Source organism: Lycorma delicatula, chromosome 5 (assembly GCF_047948215.1).
Source record: "Lycorma delicatula isolate Av1 chromosome 5, ASM4794821v1, whole genome shotgun sequence".
Taxonomy (NCBI): domain Eukaryota; kingdom Metazoa; phylum Arthropoda; class Insecta; order Hemiptera; family Fulgoridae; genus Lycorma; species Lycorma delicatula.
Genome location: NC_134459.1, coordinates 151705172 through 151727229, shown reverse-complemented (window position 1 = coordinate 151727229; position 22058 = coordinate 151705172). Strand labels below are relative to the sequence as shown.

The 22058-nt window shown below is 28.5% G+C and overlaps 1 protein-coding gene across 1 annotated transcript in view; it reads left to right on the top strand.

The window, feature by feature from the left end:
- The first annotated feature begins 337 nt into the window (after positions 1-337).
- Positions 338-22058, top strand: part of LOC142325496 (neuropeptide FF receptor 2-like) — a 44743-nt gene continuing 23022 nt past the window's right edge. Inside the window, exon 1 of the mRNA XM_075367333.1 lies at positions 338-882. Coding sequence (XP_075223448.1) covers positions 535-882 — 348 coding nt within the window. The 5' untranslated portion in view covers positions 338-534. The remainder of the gene's footprint in view (positions 883-22058) is intronic.

Here is a 22058-nt window from a genome sequence, read left to right as displayed (position 1 = left end):
CTCGATCGCGTTAACTTTATTATCTGAAAAAATTAATAGCTGTTATTCATAAATTAAAGATAAATAAAATACTCGTTAATTCATTTTAATAAATTAAAAAAACGTTCTAATGACAGTATTTATGTAATACATTTTTTCTTCTAAATTTTAATTTATAATTCTACTGTTAAATAAGTTATTAAGGTTCTAGTTAAATTTCTCGTAATGCTTAATTAATGATCCGGACAAGATCGCTCGGAGTCGAGCGATACATACAATGTACGTGATTCATCTCGTTCCTCGGTTAAAAGAACTTACAACTGTTGTGACCGGCGCGCATTTATTTTTGTTGAGTTGTGACTAGCGGAGCGTTGTTGTTCATTCCCCCACTCTAATACCTGGTACGGTTGGCGCGCACCGCGTCATATCGTCGTATCAGAAAAGCCCGACCGCTGTCGGGTGATTCAGAACGAGCGCTTCGTTGTGACGTCACATGGTGGTGCGTGCACTCGTGTAAGCGTGCAGTGCGACAGTGCGTGTAACAGTGTGAGGGTAATGGAGGACTGGAAATCCTCGTACGTGTTAGGAAATGATACCGAAGAAGGTTGGGGTTTGCGTTATTTTTTTACATTTTATACCGAATCGGGTCCGCGTTCAGGGGCGGCGCATTTCGAAGTCTTATTACTTCTCGTCACCTTCGTGTTTTCTGTTGCGGCTAACCTGAGTATTGCGGCCGCTGTTCTTCGTTACCGAGAAATGAGAACGGTCACAAATTGTTTCCTTCTTAACCTAGCCGTTGCCGATCTGCTGTTCGCTGCTGGAATTCCTCTCGTCGCCCTCGCTCGAGTACTACCCCATTGGCAGCTGGGAGACCTCACCTGCCGATTGTTACCCTACTCCCAGGTACAGTACAACCGCTCTTTATAGCATACTATTATTTATACTGCAGCTGCTCTCTATTGAATCGTTTTATCATTAATAATTCGACCGCTAAAATAACTTATTCAAAAAATGTGTAACGTCAGTTTTCAATAAGAATAAAAAAATTGACGGGGTGCTTAACTCGTTCAAAATAAAAGCTTAATCGTTTAAAATAAACTATAAACATAGTGTAACATCAATCAGTAACACGATTGATTGTATAAAAAAACTTATGTAAACAAACTTTTAAAAATTGTAATTATAACGGTATATTAAATGTTATCACCATTATCGATTCTTAAATAAATAAATACTTAATAAATATAAAATGTATCGCAATTAAAATAGTGAAATCGTAAATATCAACCTATTAAATTAAGGATATTAGTTTTATTAGCCGTCTTATTTCATTCATTAATTATTCTCTCGTATAGTATATTAAATTACATTAACACTCCAGTAAGTATTTTATAAATATTTAAAAAAATATTGTTTGCTTTTTCCTGTTATTAATTAGCGTACATAAAGCAGTTGTAATATTTTAAAGTTAAGTTTCTTTATTCAGAGAAATAAGAATTTATCAATTTTTAATGATCGGGCTATGTAGAGTATAGAAAACGATAATCCTGGCCGTAATTTAACATCTGAACCAATTGATTGAAAAGCAAAAATCTTCTTCTTAGAGATCGATCAAAAAATATTAAACACATTTTCGGAATTTCCCCTCATATATTTCTATATATATATTTTTTTTTTTTTTAATGATATATATTTGTAACATTATGGACTATCATAATTCATTAAAAATGTATACACTTTAATGAATAGATAAAATTATTTTGGAGAAACTATAGTATAATTAAAAATTCATATATTTTTAAATATAACATTTATTATTACAAATCATAATTATAGTTAGTTATATAATCACAAAACAATACTCATTTTACATATTTATACTACAGGATGAAACTCAATAATATGTTGAAGTATCAACCGAACAAATCATCCTCGTACTTATGTCGGTGATGCCATAGAAATTCACATAAATAAGAATTCATCTATTAACCATAATTAAAAATTTCATCATTGTTGTATATAATTTATATATTTAACGTTAATTAGAGGAAGTTAGCGAGCGTAGGTTGTGTTTGGTTAGGTTATGTTGATATACGCACGATTCATCATATATCGTTAAAAAAAAAACAGAAAAATTTTGGGGGAGAAATAGTACCAAGATATATTATTAAATTCAATTTATAGTCGTAGGTCTTTTTTCATTACTTCTATGACCTCTTAAATATTTTGTAAATATTGTATAGTGTGTGTCTCCTAACATAAGATTTGTATAATGACACTGTTGTTTGTTTTACGTAAGTCGTTGTTGGCATCGGTGAATCTTAACTATCGGTTGGTATTCCACTCAAAAATGTACTTTATTGGAAAATGAGGTAAGATGTGTAGGAACTCTTGAATTAAGTTGATTTCAAATTGAAAGCAGATTAAATGATCTTTTAGTTTTATTACTGACGTGAGCGACAACGACCTTCGCAAAATAGCGTCTAGACATAAAAACATCAGAAAAAGTATTAATTCATTTTTATATATTTAGTACCAATTATATATTTAGTATATTATAAAAATATAATAAAAACTATTTCTATATCGTTTTTTTAACGAAGTCTATACTTCGTCGAATTCTATCGCAAAAGTATAGACTTTTTTTAACTTGCTAATTTTATTTACTTATTTTTCCTTGATAGCACGAAAATTAGCTGAATTTGGTATAATTAAATTATTTGATAATTTTATTCCATACGTATGTACATAATAATGCGATCAAAACTTTTATAATATAGGTTCATGTATCGTTGTTAACAATTATATAGAAAAAAATATATTTTGAAAAAATCCTTTCCACAATACTACGAAATTAAATATATGAAACCTATATTTAACGATTTGATATATACAAAATGCAATCCTCTCGCGGTATTTGTGCAATAAAAATATAGTATTTATTGGCATTGTTAATAATTTTGTTTTTAAAGTTCTTAAAACTTAGAATAATTCTTTAATATTTATTTAATCCTGATTATTATGACTCGATTGCAGTTACTGAAGCTGAGAATTCATTTTTTTGCGCGTGAAAAAATACCACGCCTGAACTAAGAATAATTCAAAGTGAAAATGTTAGTTCCTCGTAATAGACACCAATTAAAATTCTTTTCTTGCTGTCAATCACTTTACTAGTTAAATATTTGTCTTTTTATATTAACTATAATATTTAAACTCAACATGCATATACTTTATTGATTATAACAAATTTAAATTATAATAATTGTTATAATTTGTATAGCAGTATTACAAAGAATAACTTATATGAGAAGATAAAATTGTTTTATTGTGATCAATATAATTCATTATTTAGATCATGTCTGGAACGGATAGATATGTTACTGCTCGATCATCAAAAGGAATTGCTCTAACATTTGCCTGGATAGATTAAGGGAAACTTTGGTAAAAACTTAAAACATTTATAAAAAGAAACGTCAACATTCAAACTTGAAGCGTCATAACGAACGAACCACGCTTCTAACTTCCCTCGTTCAGATTTTTTCGACCTTATACTGAGTGAAACTCAATAACGACTCAACTATTCTTCATAAAATTTTCACTTGCAAAACTTCAGATGCACTACTACAGCATATGTAAAATTCAAGGAAATTGATTTGGTAGTTTTGGAGATTTTCGAGCCAAAACATATATATATATATATATATATATATATATATATATATATATATATATATATATATATATATATATTACATCCCGATTTAAGTATTTTCGTCTACTCACACCCAAGACGTAAAGAAAATTCATTTTCATCCCCACTCCCACCATGAGATGAAAAGTAATGCCGTACTTTTCTTCAATAAGTCAGTAAAAAGAATGGAAAAATTGAAATTTTTTCAGCAGTTCGATGGAATACATATAAGTAATCCAAAATTAGATAATTTTGTAATATAGAGAGGAGTAGATAATAAAATAAAATAACTATTAAGAAAATTACAACGCATAACAACTAAGAATATGGTTTTAAAACAAATCGGTAGTAAAGAATACAAAGAAAATTATTAATAGCATTTTAGTTAGTTACGATAAAATACCAAAAAATAGTCTATTTAGTAATGAAGGGAAGTTTAAAAAGAGAAAACTTTAAAAGAGACAAAAATTAAAATAATAATACCAACCAACCAAACAAACAAATACCAACAAAAAGATAACCATAATTTAATAAAAATATTAATATAACCCGAACAACAAATAAATTCATAACCATCATGTTTAAGTATACCATCTCTGTCGAATAAGACAAAAGAACTGCTCTTGTGTAACTCACAAAATAACTCTACGTAAAAGAAAAGGCCTATTATATATCCGTTGCCACTTTTATTAGATTACGTACCTATTTTTAAAAGATCTTTCCACAGATTTATTTAAAAATAAAATTAAAAGATTTTTTCTGTGTTTAGTACTTCTTACCTTTCTTAGCTTCATTCTTTTATCTCTTGTTGACGCGTTTCGGAATGATTCCATTGTCAAAACTTATTGTACTGATGTTTAAAATTTTCTTTAATTTTTATATTCCGTTTAGTCAACTCCTCTCCCTACATTTGATAAATTTATGGAATATAAATTATATAAATCCTGTGTTTGTCAAATATAGGGGGGGGGGCGGGAGTTAACTTAACTAACACGCTTCTAACTTGCTCCGTTCAAAGTTTTTCGACTTTAATTGAGCATAATTCAAGAACACTAATTTTTAGGTTAGTTAATAAAAATAATAAGTTATTATTAGTGAATATTATTTTTTTAATATCTTCCTCTTGAATTTTTTTCCGTTATTTGCTTTCTTTAAAAAAATATTAACATAAAACGGCAGATATTGTAATCGATATAAAAAAGAATCTGTAATTCAGAACTTATTTTTACAAACAATTCTTATAGGAAAAAATCAACTCTCTTGGGCCATTTCTTGTTGAAAAAAAGTTTATAATAATATTTCGGAGACGCTAAAACAATGGACTATTTACACGAAAATTTTTTATTCAATCAAACATCTTTATTTGTACTTAATACTAACATCATTTTTGAATTAACTATAAATATTAATATTTTTTAAACAATTTTTTTTAATTTAGGAACTTCTATTAACTAATCCATTTTAATAAAAAAGAAAGAATCTGTATCCCTTCTTAATGTTTACGTTTAAATGATAAAAACTATACCCCATTTAACAAAAACAAAACAATAAATAAACGATCTTATACAATAATCATGCATTTTTACTTATATGTTGCGTATAAAAATAGAAATGTTCTGTCAACGTCACAAAATGAAATACAGGATAATTTTTAAAAAAATAATTAAACGTAAACAAATAGTATTGAAACTCTTCTTTCCTCACAAAGTTTAAAATATATTCTTTTATACAAATAATTAATGTGGTTATACAATTACTTGGAAATATTTTTGTTTAAAACGTAGTTTATTTAATAAGTAGGCTAATATAGATAAATAATTAACCATAACCGGAATTTGTGGTGTAATTTATCTCTTACTTCCTAATTATGAACCAATATCTCTAAAAAATTTATATTTACGGAAATTATTTGAAGAAAATAAGATCATAGTCAGCGATAAAGAAGTGTGTTTTTTGTTTCCTTTTAATAACACACACACACACACACACACACACACACACACACACACACACACACACACACACACACACACACATATATATATATATATATATATATATGTATATATATAAGAGTATCATAAACGATAAAGTGATGTGTTTTTTGTTTCCTTCTAATAAGCGCACGCACACACACACACACAAATCGTATATATATATATATATATATATATATATATATATATATAGTTCATTTTCTAGATTTGATTCGTGGCAAATAATTTTATTTTTCCATTATCATACGAAAAAAATTCACTAATTTTATACTTGTCTATTGTGACAGAGTATAAATAAATGATAGAAATTATAGAATGTTAAAAAAACGGACTACGGAAATTGCAAATTGCAGTCAATTTTTACTTAATTATAGCGGTACAGTAAAAGTAAATAAAATTATCTATTTGTTACAAAATAAAAGGAAGAAGGTAATCAACGATTTCTGATAACGGGATATTCTATGTCCCCAGGGACTTCACGAATACAATTTTTTTTTTTCAAATCGGCAAATATCTGTAGCTGTTTAGTAGATTGCTATATTTAAAGCTGTTAATATCTTTATTCCTCATGCTTACTACTGTAGTAATTTTTTTATTAATTACAGTCGATTACCACACATGCATATATATATGTATATAACATCAATCAAATCCCGGCTTCACTCTTTACAGATTTTTACTTCAAATCCTCCTTAACGTTTTTATATATTGACTTATTATTATTAATTTTTTTTTTTGGTGTGAAAAACTGGGCATTAACATCTATTTCTACCGGATCATTAACCCGATAGAAATTGGTAGCGTATGAAAAGATGCCATGCCAAACCGGGATTCGAACCCGGAATCTTCGCACAAAATTCCTAGACGCTGCCTACTCAGCCGCGGAGATCGGCATTATTATTATTATTTTTTTTTTTATTTAAATCAGTCAAATTAATTATAAAATACAAAATGGAAAACGAGTTTAGGAATCATAGATAATAAATTTTGTAAACTATTTTAAAATACAACTTTAGAAATTGATCTCTATAGAATGTTTCCAAAAATTCTGACGATATTTCATTAAATGATAGAGGCCTCCTCGACCGATGGACGACTAATTTACAGTAGTAATATTATTTTTTTTAGTGTAATTCTCATTTTTAAAGAAGAATGAATAGTTTTTATTTATTTATTATTTTTTTAATCTTGTTTATCCCGTTTGCCCGATGTCTCCAGAATCCTTAAAATTAATATCCCACTGTATGATTCACCAATAAGGAAAACTTCTAATTAAATATTGCGCTTTAATATAAAATCTGATTAATGATATTACAAGAAAACTAATAAAATTTGAAACCGGTTAACACTTTAAACACTATTTTTCTGTGAGACCTATAACATAGTACATATAATTAAGATCTCATGCACAGAAATAATTTCGTCTAATTTCTTATATGATTAGGCCATAGAAATTGTGGCCAACCAGCTTATGGTTAAACTTGTTTAAAAATATCTAAAAACCAATTATTTTGGATGTGGCCGTCGTACCCTCTTGTCAGATTTGAAAAAAATTTAATAGAAGTTAGAACTTATGTAGAAGAGTATTTTTTCTTAGTTCTACGAGTTTTTATTTATCCGATTTTTAAATTTATAACAAAAGCTGTAAAATAATTGATCCAATTATATAATCGTCCTTAGTCCGATTGACTTTAAATTCAAGATTGTAAATAATTCGTGCAGTACTACCACTGTACCGAATCACAAATTCCTACGATAGCAACACAAAAATTTGAAATTTTAAAATAACTTTAAATACCCCACCCACTTATACTGTATGACTAAATTCAAAATTTAATAGCATTAATGCCCCACGTATAGAAATATTTGAGCCAAATTTAGTTTTAATCTTCAGGAAAACAGTAGATATGTATTATATTACAGGCTAACATACATACATCTTTCCATAATTATCTGCGGGTTTTTTGTGGGTTCCGTTAGAGAGAATTATGAAACTAGAAATTTGTAAAAAAAATACTTACACCCAAAATTTTTACCGGTGACCATATTTCCGCTACATCAGCTAACTGTCATAATTAAATGAAAATATTGAAAATTAAAAGAGGAAGATAGTAATAATTTTGTTTCGTGCAATAAATTACTACTTTACGTACAAAAAAGAATTTTTCCTTTATTTGGTCCTTAGTTTCATTTTTTTTATTGCTCCTAGAAAGACTTTAAACTACATTCCTCAGAATTGAATGTTTTCACAATATCTGAAATGTTTCAGGAAATAGCATTCTCAAAATTGATGATTATAGAATAATTAAAAATTCTAACGACCAAATCCGCGTTTAATATACCTTTTCCTGTAAATCACTGTGTGACATTCACTGAATACTGTTGGCATTTTTAATTAACTAATAACCATAGCAGGGGATGCCAATTAAAATATTAATAATTAAAAATTAAAATAAATTTTATTTAGGTAGGATGTATTATTTTTACTTACAGGAAATTAATACTTTTTTCCTTTCTTTGCTTCGATATTTGCAAGAAACAGAGAAAAAATTTTTCCATTTACTAACGATTAGTTAATTCTACTTTTTTTTAGGAATTTTTCAGACGATAACTGGTGATTAATTCAGTAAAAGTTAAGGTTTTGGGTGGTAACAGCTGATTTTACAATATTAATAATGATGTTAAATGTTAGTCACAAAATAAAGACTGTTTGTGATTATCATCATAAATGTGTGTTCTCGTCTCTCAACTGAGAAGTTCGTGTGTGTGTGTGTGTGTGTGTGTGTGTGTGTGTGTGTGTGTGTGTGTGTGTGTGTGTGTGTGTGTGTGTTTGGGTGTAAGGATCAATCATAACCTCGCCTGTAATTAAATCGTAAACAGATCATTGCTTACCGCAATTAAAATATAAAAACTTTCGTTATATAAAAAAAACAAAATTATCTTTCAAATCTATTAATTTGTTGAAATAAAAACTTGTGTTTGTCCCATTTCTGTCAGTCATGTTATCCTACAGTAATTATAAGTAACCTAGATTAATTAATTAATTAAATGCTTATAATTAGCAGCCGTTTAATTTTGTAATTGCTGATTTTATAATTGCTTATTAAGGATTAAAAATATGCCAATTGACATAGAGGAAACACTGTCGTGTTTATTTAAATATATATCAAGATGGTATGCGTTATTTTATAAATATAGATAATTATGTAAATTGTATATTATAAATGAAACATATTATAAATGAGACAACTACGCGTAACTTTGATTGGTAGACCAGACAGATGGGCAGTCGACTCTTCCCTATCAGTAACATGCCTTAGTTTAGCTCTTCAATGTATTATTTCTCTAAAAGAAGATACGTAAATTTGTTCTTTTATACTATTTGATCCTTTTTTTATTATTTCGCGATGAAAATCACCTGATATACAAGTTATGGTCAATATTACTTTTTCACGGAGTAATAATATTTACTTTCCGATCAGTCGCAGTAATAAACAGAATGGAGGTATTACTTGTACGACTGAATAACGTCTGCATTTTTATAGTTTTTGCACGCAAATATGAAAAAGTATGCTTCAGGAAATAACACTGTAAACTCCTCACTATTTTATTTTAACGTACAAGTTCCCTGTTACTCATGAGAACTACTCACCTTCGAGAGGAACGTAAGTTATTCAAGGATAATTCTCGTAGAGGATAAATCATCCGGAAGATAAGTATCATAGGAGGATGATAACTCTTTCGAGAGTGATTTGTTTGTGATTTCAGGGTCTGCAATCATAGAATTGTGACAAAAAAATAATAAATTAAGAACAAATGTGAAATATTGTTTTTGTTTGTTAATCGAATTAATCAACAACAAAAAGGCTGGAAATGGCTTCATTTTTCAAAGCTCCTCCATCAGAAGAGGGATATTAAGTTATTTTATTGTTTAACGTTATGAACATTAAAATCTTGAAATTGCGAAAAAAAATTTCATTATGGGAGCTCCCGTACTCAAGGGGAAACATTCGGGTAAAATTAATTTTTAAGAAAATAATTCCGAAGAGATGATAATAAATTTAAAAAAAGGAATTTTTAAAATTGTTTAAAAAATACAAATATACAGCCGTAATTCTAAATAAACAAAGTTGTTATTTTCTAGGAAAGGGACATTCTAGGGGGCCTTTTCTAGAAAGGGGGAGGGAAAGTTTTGCCAATTTTTTTTCAAGAAATACTTAAGAGTAAGGGCTATCAAAAAATTAAGATTTTTTTCATTTTAAATGCTATGGGTAACTTTCAAGACAGATTTAAATTTAAAATAAATTAAATTTTTTTATATCTATTGATACAAACCATTGAAGTGGGATGGGGAAAACATTTTATAGTGGTTTAAAAGCTTAAAGAAGCAGAAAATTTAGATGTAAAAATAACTCTCATTAACTCATTTTCGTTTGACAAATAAAAAAATTAAAATATCTAAAGTCATTGTTTTGGAGAGGGGGAGAATAATAAATAAAGCTTTTTGGTAATTTGTGATATTGATAAAAAAATCTTCAACTTTTGTAAAAAGTAAATTTCTAAAGTGTTCAGTACAGATTTAAAATTCTATTTCGGCCAAAATATCCCCTTTTTTCCAATTTTTACAAAAAGTAAATCATTTTTTCCCCCGAAGATAGCATTTGTTTACCAAGTTTGAAGAAAATCGGTCCTCGAAGTCCAAAGTTATAAGACCAAATACAAGGCAACAATAAATTTTTTTTTGTGCTTGGGAGCATTGAAATAATTTTTTTTTTCATTTATTTACAATTTATTTAAATCTATCTTTTTTGTTAATTTTTTAAATGTCTCCTTAAACCACAAAACTTAAAAAAAAAGCCAATGTATTTTCGATTGTTTTTTTACTGATTTGTATACTCGTATTTTCCCGTTATAGCAGCATATATCGCTGTAACCGAAAAAGAAAAATTACAGTTGTGTTAATACAAAAAATTCAGAATTTAGGGGAAAAAATTAAACAATGGGAAAATAGGAAAGCAATAGAAAAAGAAATACTGCTATAAACTACAACTAACAAGAAAGGCATTTTTTTAATTTCAGATTTATATTCCATTCAGTTACCTCTTGTAAACAACTCTTAACGGTAAACAACAACAAAAAAAACTTTTTTGTTTTTTTGTAATTCGTGAAGTTGTAATTTTATTTGATAAGTTCTGTATTGAAAAGAATTGACTTTTTTTACATAAAGAAAAATCACACACACACACACACACACACATATATATATATATATATATATATATATATATATATATATATATATATATATACAATAGGTATTATACATTATACACTAAAAGTTATCATTGAGATGTGTCACAAGGAAATCATTGTTCATTGAGATAAGGTGAAAAAAATAATTCAGAAGTTAAAAAATCTTTCCTAATTCGCTCTTGTTTTTTAATAATCCAAGAAATAATAATATTTTAAGAACCCTATTTAGGGGAATGTTTTCTTTCTTATTAAAGATAATTTATTAAAATGTATTCACACTTTATTAAAATGTAATCTAAGTTTCATAGCGAGATAGTTCCTGAGTTTTGGAAAAATTCTGTAGGTATGTTTTTTTACTTTTGCGTTACACAGTTAGATGTTGAAAGTTTGTTTTTAGAACTAATGCAATAATCCTTGACATTTTTTGGCTCAATATCCCATTCAGAAGTCAAAGAATAATGTATCATTTTATACATATTTATTCCACATTTTTGTTTTAACAGATTATTCGTTTACATAGTAAATATTTACATTTTTTTTATCATTCAAACAAAAAAAGAATATAATAGAATACAAATGAATGATACTTTTTAGAAGTCATTTGTTTTATTTTGTACCTACTGTTTTCATAAAATAATAATAATAAAGGAGAAATACTAGCTATGTATTTATATTTTAAATTATCAGTTGTTTTTTTAAAATATAAATAACGTATTGCTTTATGCATACTATTAGGCCTGTTTTAAATCAAAATATTTTCATAACCTACAATAAAAACATTTTCTTTTTAACAGGTGAAGAACGTTAAATTCAACCTTATTTGATAGGGGCTACTTTGTCAGTTTTCATTATTTCATTCATTTATTTGTATAACATTTTAAAGATAATTAGATTAAAATTTTAAATATTTTTATACTTATACATGGATACAGCACTTCAAACAAGAAAATAGAAGTCTCACAAATGAATACGTTACATCATTTATAATTCATAACTGTAAAAATATGTTAAGATTAATCTTTTAATTCTAGAATTACGAGTATAACAATCTTAACGTCATTGTACTTCAGTATCGGGATTATTATCGAATGAGTCAAGTTATATTAGAAGTATTTCATTTGAGCTATTTATAATGTGTATTTTAATTCAATTGTATTTTTTTTTTAAATAATGCGTTCCCTATTAATTGTCTTTAATGTCAAACTTTACGTTTGAATGACATAAAGACCAGGTATCGATATAAAGTAATTGTTCTTCATAAAATTAGATTACACAAAACTTTATTCTAATTTTTTATAAGTAATATAAATTTAGTAAAATTTACCTTGTAAATATTCTTGGAAATATGTGGTCCTTTTTAAAAAAAACTATGATATTCTAAGTTGTGTTGCAGAATGGCACTGTTATTGATGGCATTTATCTTGTTTCGGTTAGGAAATTCTTTTCAGTAATCTTCTTCCCTAAAAGTGTTGGCAATTTTCTATGAATTTAATGTTTTTTTTTGCAAGGTATGTTTGATGCCTCCAAAACAATAAAGGCTTAATATATTTCTTGGAACATTAGCAAAAAAATCTGATGTGGACTTCCTTGTACGCTTATCAAATTACAATATACATTTTTTTTTTAAATGAAAAGTACATAAAATTTTATTTCATTAATAACTGCTGATATTTTTTCATATTTTTTTGTTATTATTATTATTTATCGTAAAGCGTTTTCTACAATCAGAGATTAATAATTATTAATAAATAAATATATTTCAATTAAAAAAAAAGGAGATGAAGTCCGATTCGAACCAATGTGCCTTCCCTGTATACGATTCAAACATTTCATTATTAAAATTTTATTTGGCTATAACTCTGGAAACAATGACAATAAGTACCACTTATGATATATCCTTGAGAAGCTCTCAATGAGGGCTTATTACTTCATTTAATAAAAAGTCTAAAATCCAATTTTTGGGGATTTCGGGCTTTTTTGGACACTTTTGGTTCAATCGATTGCAATCAAAAGGGGAGGTGCACAACTAGATTTTACAACAGTTCTCAATCCAAAATTTCAACATCCTACAGATAATCGTTTTGAAGTTATGCGAGATATATATGTACGTACAGACGTCACGCCGAAACTAGTCAAAATGGATTCAGGGATGGTCAAAATGGATATTTCCGTTGAAATCTCAAAACCGAAATTTTTCGCGATTACAATACTTCCTTGTACAATGTATAAATTGAAGTGCCTTGATTACACTAAAAAATCATGGACAATAGTCACGGGTAAAGGTAAAGAGATTGATCGCTAAAACTTTTCACCCGGTTTTGTCGCACGATCTAGTATAAAAAACATCAAGAAAAAGATATTAATTTCCTTTGTTGAAAGTACATCCACTTACGTAACAGAATTGTGGACTCCCTAGTCCAGACTGAAAAGTAGAGTGACGGCAGTAGATATGAGTTTTTGGAGGAGTATTTGTTGATTGTTCAGGATCAAATTCGAAATGAAGATATCTTGAGGAGGATGGACAAGTCAGTTTTTTTAGCTGACAAAATCGAAGATCGACTACTCACCTGGTACGGTAATGTGAGAGGAATGGAGGAAAGTAAAATATCTTGGAGTGTGTGGACGTGGATTCCAGCTAGACAAAGGAAGAGGGGGCCATGAATAGGCGAGACCTAGTGGATGATGTGTTTGATAGAGGAAAATGTCGTTTTGGGGTTGCGGTGTATGGTCTTGTGCTGTAAACGAAAACCTAAATAATTAAAAATAAAAAAAAGAAGTCTAAATAATTAAAAAGAAGTTATTATATGAACTATGCTAATCGTGTTATGAAGAAAAGTAATTATTTTATCTAAACGTTTATCAAATCAAACGTTAGATTCTAAAATACTGGAATTAAAAGAAAAAAGGTGGTCTAATCTAACAATAAACCCAAATTTACAACACAAATTATCAGATCTTCTTTTATTAGATATTAATTTGATTACACATTTCTTTGTTCTCTTTTACTTTTTTTAACGATAAAAGGTTTTAATATAAAAAAGTCATTTGTTATTATATTACTATCAAACTGAAAAAATTGAACAAAAATTTATGAAATTATCTTCTAACAAATCTTATAAATTTCTACCATGAATCGTAAATAGAAAAATCGTCAAAAATTGTTTACATAAAGAATAAAAACTATATGATGGCTTCTTTCGATAAATAGTTTCGAATGCGCTTTTCAGTTGTTGAACTCGAAATACCAGTTTGCTAAATTTTTTAAAATTTAAACTTACATTTTTTTCTATAAATTGTTTAGCGTAACCCTTTCTATGTATATAACTATTTATATTAATTTATTTTTCTTTGGATTAATAAGTTGAGTTGCTAAATTTCATTTTCTTTTTGTGGTTGAAATCATTTATTAAATTTTATTTCTACTTTTAGGTTGGTAAATTATTTTACTTTGAAACATCATCCTTATTAGAAAATCTGACCCACTATTTTCTTCACATTTTGATTTCTTATTATATCTATATAAAAACCACTATAAAAAGTGAAATTTATATAATCTAGAAAAGCGTTTCTCAACCTGGGGGTCGTAGTGATATGAAAGGATCATGAAATTAGCCTATAACTTTACGCGTAAACAATAATGAAATCATTTTGTGAGAAAAAATGATTTATTATAAACATTTTACTTACATTTATAAGTCTACATATAAAGAAAATAAATTAATGAGATGGTTGTGTTTGTTTTTTATTAAAAAATTTCTCCTTACGTGGATCTATGTTAAAAACACACAGAAGCAAATTGTTTTCAGGTGATGAAAGATGATCCCTACATTTAGCTTTTAGCGCAACCATAGACGAAAAGCCCTTTTCACAGAGGTAAGACAAGGTGAAGAGGATTAATATTTTCATTGCTTCTGTGACAAAATTTCCATATTCGTTCGACGAGCAAGCTAAAACATATCTAAATCTTCAGATAAGAATTGTAGTTGTAATGTTTTATCGGCAGACATTTTGATGAGCTGGTCGTAGATGTCAATCGGTAATTTGGCAGCTGCAACAACGTTTTCACTAAACGGATAGTACCCATCTTTTCGAGAAATCATTTTTATCTTCCGGGAAATATTCCGCCGACTGAAAATTTAGCTAGCTCACATAAATGCATCTTCTTGCAATCCAAACTGCGGTGAATAATAGTGTCTTCTTCATCCATATTTTTCTCAACATAATCGGAAGTAGGTGGAAACATATCGAGGTATTTGCTTTGATATCAAGCTAAAGCGTGAACTTTAGTTTGTCATTAAAAAAATGTTTCTATCACGTCCTTGAAAATTCACATTCAAGTCGAAAATGCGAAAATACATAACCTACGTAAGCCACCAGCAACATACACTTATTATTCTGTAAAACATGGAGAATGGCGTTTGTTTATCTGGAAAAATAGTATTAATTGATCTAACAATTCCAAAAATCGGGGTAACATTTCCCCCGCGATAATCATCTAACCTGTATGGAAAAAAGAGATTTTCCTTTTCGCCTATTTCATCGCATAGTTTAGAAAACAGCCTATCCTGTAACGATAGTCTTTTAGTAAAATTAATCATTTTTACAGTCTTACAAAGAATTCGTTTGAGAATTTTCGGCATATTTTTTTGTGGCAAGAGCATGTCTGTGAAAGAAGCAGTGTGTCCATTCCTTGGTATAAGACGATCTTTTAGTTTTTTTCAGAAATCCACTGTTCTTTCCTGTTGGTAATTGTTTATTTGGCGGTTATATATTTAATTTCTTTACCGGTATTTATTTATTTCTGGACGGAGTTGTGTATTGCCTTCCGATTCTTTAGACCAGATTGGAAAGATTTTTTTTTTAACCCACCGGGTCGGTCTAGTGGTGAACACCACTAGATTTGCGAAGACGTGGTCTTCGCAAATCAGCTAGCTGATTTGGAAGTCGAGATTTCCAACGTTCAAATCCTAATAAAGGCAGTTACTTTTATACGAATTTGAATACTATATCGTGGATACCGGTGTTCTTTGGTGGTTGAGTTTCAATTAACCACACATCTCAGAAATGGTCGACAAGACTACACTTCATTTACATTCATACATATCATCCTCATTGATCCTCTGAAGTAATACCTGACGGTGATTCCCGGAGGCTAAATGAGAAAAAAAAAGATTGGAAAGATTTACTCGGGTTGACCTTGGGAGACTAGCCGCATATGTGCTTCGTTCTCCCGGCGTGAAGTCCTTTCGGTGTTAACGCTTTTCGGTTTAGCAGGAATGCGCTCTTGTGGGCCCTAGTTGTTGGAGGATGCGATGCGCTTCCCTCGCCGAAAGGAATCGCATGTGCTGACAGTGACCTAAATTGTAAGAGTCATGAAAGGATGGTTGGTAGATGAAATAAAGTTAGAAAGCTTCTCTTCACTCGCAATGTCTTCATCATCACGCCTCGACCAGGCTGGTTCAATCTGTACTGAGTTCTGCAATTCCTTACGTCTCTTTTATACTGCTGAGAGCATGACGTGTTCAAACGTATTGTATGCAAAGTTCGAACATGACGCTCTCACAGCGAATATTATGCAAGCAGGCCCATTATAAGGAGCACGTATATTATTAAATTAGAAATGTAAATTGGTCATATATGTGCAATTCACATATTCATGTCCATACCCGTTTCTATCAACGCAGCTAAATAGATTTAACTAGGTGTCATTGGGTTGTGATTGGAGGTCGCAAAATATTCATTACTTTTTTTTACGTTTTGGGGGTTGTAGAGCTAAAAAGGTTGAGAATCACTGATCTAGAACAACCCACATGAAGATCTGCACCGTATAAGACGAATTAAATCCTATACATTTCACTGGTAAAGTCAGATTTTGTGGAGAGAATTTGCCCAGTATTATTAATCATTTTTTTAATTCAAAATTTGATAAAATTGATAAATACGATTGAGTTGTCCAATTAAATATTTATTCCTCTTTCCAGTTATACTTAATAAACTACATTCCTTTTTAAAAACGGATACGCCCGTTTATTTTACATTTTTGTATTCACATTTATTACGATGTTTGGTTACAAAGAAATAATGCTGGTTATTTTGTCATTCAGATTTGTTTTTTACGAAATATTTTGTTATGCTAAAATTTTAAAACAGTTTATATAAAACAGAATTAATTATTTTACTTTAATTTTTTTTCTGTTGTTCTTTTTTTACATTATTGTGAAATTACGTTTATTCAATGTATGAAACCTCCCGTTTAATTATGCATGACATAATATAGATGTTACGCAGCCAACAATTTTAAAACTAGTATTTATTATTATCACTTATAATGAAAAACAATATTAAATTTCAGTTAAAAGTATTTTAAATTAAATAACTTAAAAAAGGAAATAATTATTATCTTGGTTTATATGTATGGATAAATTTACCAATAAAAATAAAAGATAGGATATTATAAATAGTTAAGACTTAATAAAAATACAAAATTAATTATAAATGTATTGGTAATGCATTTCATTTATTCATTCACTTCTTTAATTATTCACTGCCGTTTTACTTCCTTGTACGAAATAAAGAAAGTATTGTGATCGCGAAAAATTTCGATTTTCAGATTTCAACGGAAATATCCATTTTGACCATCCCTGAATCCATTTTGATTAGTTTCGGCGTGACGTCGTATATATTTATCTCGCATAACAAAAAAAAAACAATTAGCCGTAGGATGTTGTCATTTTCGATTTATAGCTGTTGTAAAATCTAGTTGTGCACCTCCCCTTTTGATGCAATCGATTGAACCAAAAGTGTCCAAAAAAGCCCGAAATCCAAAAAAATTGGATTTTGGACTTTTTCTTAACTGCAGTGATAAGCCCTCAACGTGTCCTTTCAACGATATATCGTAAGTGGTACTTATTTTCATTGGTTCCAGAGTTATAGCCAAATTCAATTTTAATTAATGAAGTATTTGGAGATTACAAGGGGAAGGCACATCGATTTGAATCCACTTCATCTCCTTTTTTTAACTTTTTTTTTTTTATTTAAATATATTTATTTATTAATAATTATTAACCTCTAATCGTAAAAAACTTAGGTGATAAGTAATAATTCAATAACAACAATAAAAAAATATCAGAAGTTATTAATGAAATAAAATTTTATGTACTTTACGTTTAAAAAAAATGTGTATATGAAATTTAATTACAAGGAAGTCATGTGGTGTACTTATCAGATTTTTTGTGTTAGGTGAACACTTTCGTAATATACTGCTACTTCTTCATACAAGTCATAAGATGTTTACAATTAAAATATAAAAAATTTCTAAAATGATAATTCATGAAAAATAATTTTTTTCGGATCAGAAGGTTTTTTGTAAATGACTCTCGTCAAAAAAGGTAGGCGTTTAATTTTACAGAACAAAAAGAAAATAAATAAACTGTCTTACATGTTTTTTACAAAATTTATTTAAAAAATCACAACAGCAAAAATATATTTTTTTTTAACTTTAAATAAATTTTGTAAAAATTAAAAAACATATTTTGTTTATTTTCTTTTTGTTATGATGGATATTCATCAAGTAACAGTTTTATCCATCGATTATTATTCCACAGATAATAAAAAGGTACTCTTCCATCATTTACGTGGAAGAATCAAGGAAACTCATGGTAAAATCTTGAGCAGAGTATAAAAATGAAAAAGAGAGAAGTTGTTAAAAGAATTCATATTAATAGAAATAACAGCGACGCAAATATGTGAATAGCTTGTAAGATCTACTTTTTTCGTTCAGGCCTTCTTTGGACTATATTTACAAAATTTGGCTTTATTCTTTTCCCAAAACTTTCTCATTATCGTAGCTGTTTTTTCTTCTTTCTTCGCTCTACTTGAGATTTCTTTTTTTCTTTTTTTTTCTTAAAAGTTAGATTTATCAATAAATTTTCTACTGTACCTTTTTCATAAATACCATTTTTATTTATCTTCTGTTCCTTGAGGTTACCGACATTTTGAAGATAAGTACGGTACTTTTGGTCGCATTATGGATGTGGCGGTGATGGAAGGAGGATGAAAATGAATTTTCTGTACGTTTTGAGGTATAAGGAGTACGAAAATACCGTTCACATAAATTTTGGTCTCCTTTTATATTTATTTATAGGCCTATGTACAAAATTTTGTGGTTCAAATATCTCCAAAACTATTCCATCAATTTCATTGAAATTTAAATATTCTGTATCAATGTATCTGGAGTTGTGTATGTGAAAATTTTATGAAGATTTATTCATTTTTTCCTGAGTTAAGGTCGAAAAAACTTAAGCGGGGCATGTTAGAAGCGTGATTCGTTATAATGCTTTGGAACGTTGATGTTTCTTTATCTACGGTATTTATTGTATGCAACATTGTAGCGTTATCTACTTTGAGGGTCAAGATGACTGGGTATGGGTTTGAGAGGGGCAAAAGGAAACAAAATAAAATGACGAAGTGTCGATCTTCTTGCACAAAAATGCTCAAGAGTTTTTTTTCTGTTTGTACCAATTTTTTTTTCTCTTTTTATTTAATAAAATTAAAAATGTTCTTTTTCAGTATGATACTGTTCATTCTACAGATACCAATAAAATTGTATCCATCTTTTTCCCTCATTTTTGTTTCAATATTTTCCATTTCTTGATATATAATTATTCCGCTTTTCTTATCTGGAAAAGCGGAATAATTAATTAATCTCTCTTTAATAAATTAATAAATAATTATTAATAAATAATTAATAAATAATTAATTAATAAATTAATCAATTAGAGATTAATTAATAAATAATTAATCTCTCTTTTTAATTCCATCCTTATATTTGCTAGAAAATTTTTTTAGTGTTTCTGAACCGTATAAGGCTTCTGGAAGGATCACTGTTTTATAATATCTTAGTTTGGCTATTCTTGATATGAATTTTTTATTGTACACCAATTAAATGATACGATATTTCCATTTTTTGTAGTCTAGCTTTCATAAAATTTATTTATTGTACAATAAAATCATACAGAATAAAATAATAAAATAAACAGAAAATAATAATATAATATAATAACAGAATAAGATAATTTCTAAGGATTTAATCCAAATATTTGAGTAAATTTTTAAATACTCGTTGAACGAGTACGCTGTAAATTTAAATTTATCTAATTATAATAATTTAAAATATCATCGACAGAGCGATACTAATTCGGTAAAAGAAAAAAAAAATTTTAATTTAATTTTAAATAAATAGGTTGGAAGATTATTAACAAAAAATCAGTTATATTCCATCCCAGTCATTTGAAATATTTTGCATCTGTTGGAAGTATCTATAAACATATATTTAAAATGTATACGTAATTACAAGGAACAATTTAGATATTTCAGTGTATTTTTACATGTCTATTTAAAAAAAAAAGGGGTAGTAATACTGTCTTAGAACGGCCGGACTGACAGATGATATGATACATTCGATAACCGTAATACGATCGATAGGTGATACCTATCGATCGGTTTGACAGCGGTTTGACAGGTATCAGAGACAATTTGACTCGACCGCACAAATATCACAGGTAAATAACGTTTTGAAGAAAACAAAATGGTAGATGATAGAAACAATTTTCTCCAAGCCAGAAAATGAAACAAATTATTTGAAGCTCATCCTACGGGTTAAGCTCAAATAAAAGTGTTTAGAAAATGTATTTTAAAACACAAATAGATATAGCGGTCTACGTCTATATTGCAATTAAAAATTATCTTAAGAAATAAATGTTTAATTATTAGAAAAACAAAAAAAAATAAAAAATAACTATAACCATTTAATTCTTTTTTTTAAATCTGAAAATTATTAGAATCGGTGATTTAAAATAAATTTGAATCACTGTAAATTCTTTTAAAAAACAGTTCTGATCGGTACTGAAAAAAAACTAAGAAAAAGGCCTTACCTTATAATCATGAAAGTATTGACAAAGGTAATAAAATAAATTAGAAAATTAATTAATATATTAGTAGGACGTCAATATAAAGATGCATGAGTTTAACCTGAATCATGATAACAAATTTTTTAAGTTAGAAATTGGTACTGAGAGAAGAAGAAAATTAAAAAATCACAAACTGATTCGGAGGAGTATAATGTAACGATTTTGAATTTTATGAGGTGGTCATCCTTGATCTAAATCCTATTAATGTTTTCAATTACAAAAAAAAAAAAAAAAAGAATAAAAAAGTGGGCTGTATTAAGAGGTATACTTGCAAATATTTATGTGAATATGTCTTATATGAACGATATTTGGTCGTGTGGATATTGATAAATGAAACAAAAGTTATTTCAATTACCGACGGTGGTAAAGTTTTCTGCATGTGTAAATTGCCTGCAGGTTCACCATATTTAAATTTGATAACATCTTCATCTGGAAATTCTGCTAATAGAATCACCGCAGTCAAATTCATTAAATCTTTTAAGAATCCATAAGAAATCACAAACATCGTATGACTGGCATGATAATTTTTCAAGAACGGATTTTCGAAATGTCTGTTAATGAGAGGCGATTGAATATTAAACTTATGTTTTTAATCAGTTATTGTTTCCCCATCGACATGTGTAGACAAACATTTTTATGTTATTCTCTGTATTATTAACGTCAACTGACAACGAAGCGAGACACTGTAATTTCTTCAAAGCTCTGCTCCGTTATTCGGCGGCGCGAAGTTTCTTTCGGTATGCAAACGCTCTAACTCGTGAAATGGAATTTACCATTCACATCAACTGATGTAAATTTCTCGTGATTCTGATTTTTTGCGCCCGATTCGTTGATTTCTGATTGTATTCATTGCCTTTTTTTTCTTTTTTTTATATAAAACGGTACATAAATCTCATAAAAAGAATTTTATTGTCACTAACTGTTAGTTTTTATAATATCTCAGGGTTTTTTTTTTTTTGCTTAACGCTTAATCTATTGCGATCATGCAAAACGCATTTTCTCACTACGCTTGTTTTAAAGTAGCTAAACTGAGATCCAAGTTTAAATCGCGAAGCGCATGGGGGGTTGTACAAGAGGGAAGTGGGAGTTGCGAAATCAGTTTTACGCAAATTTTTACATCTTTCTTCTTTAAAACCACATATATTCTCTTTTATCCGTACTAAAGTTTAA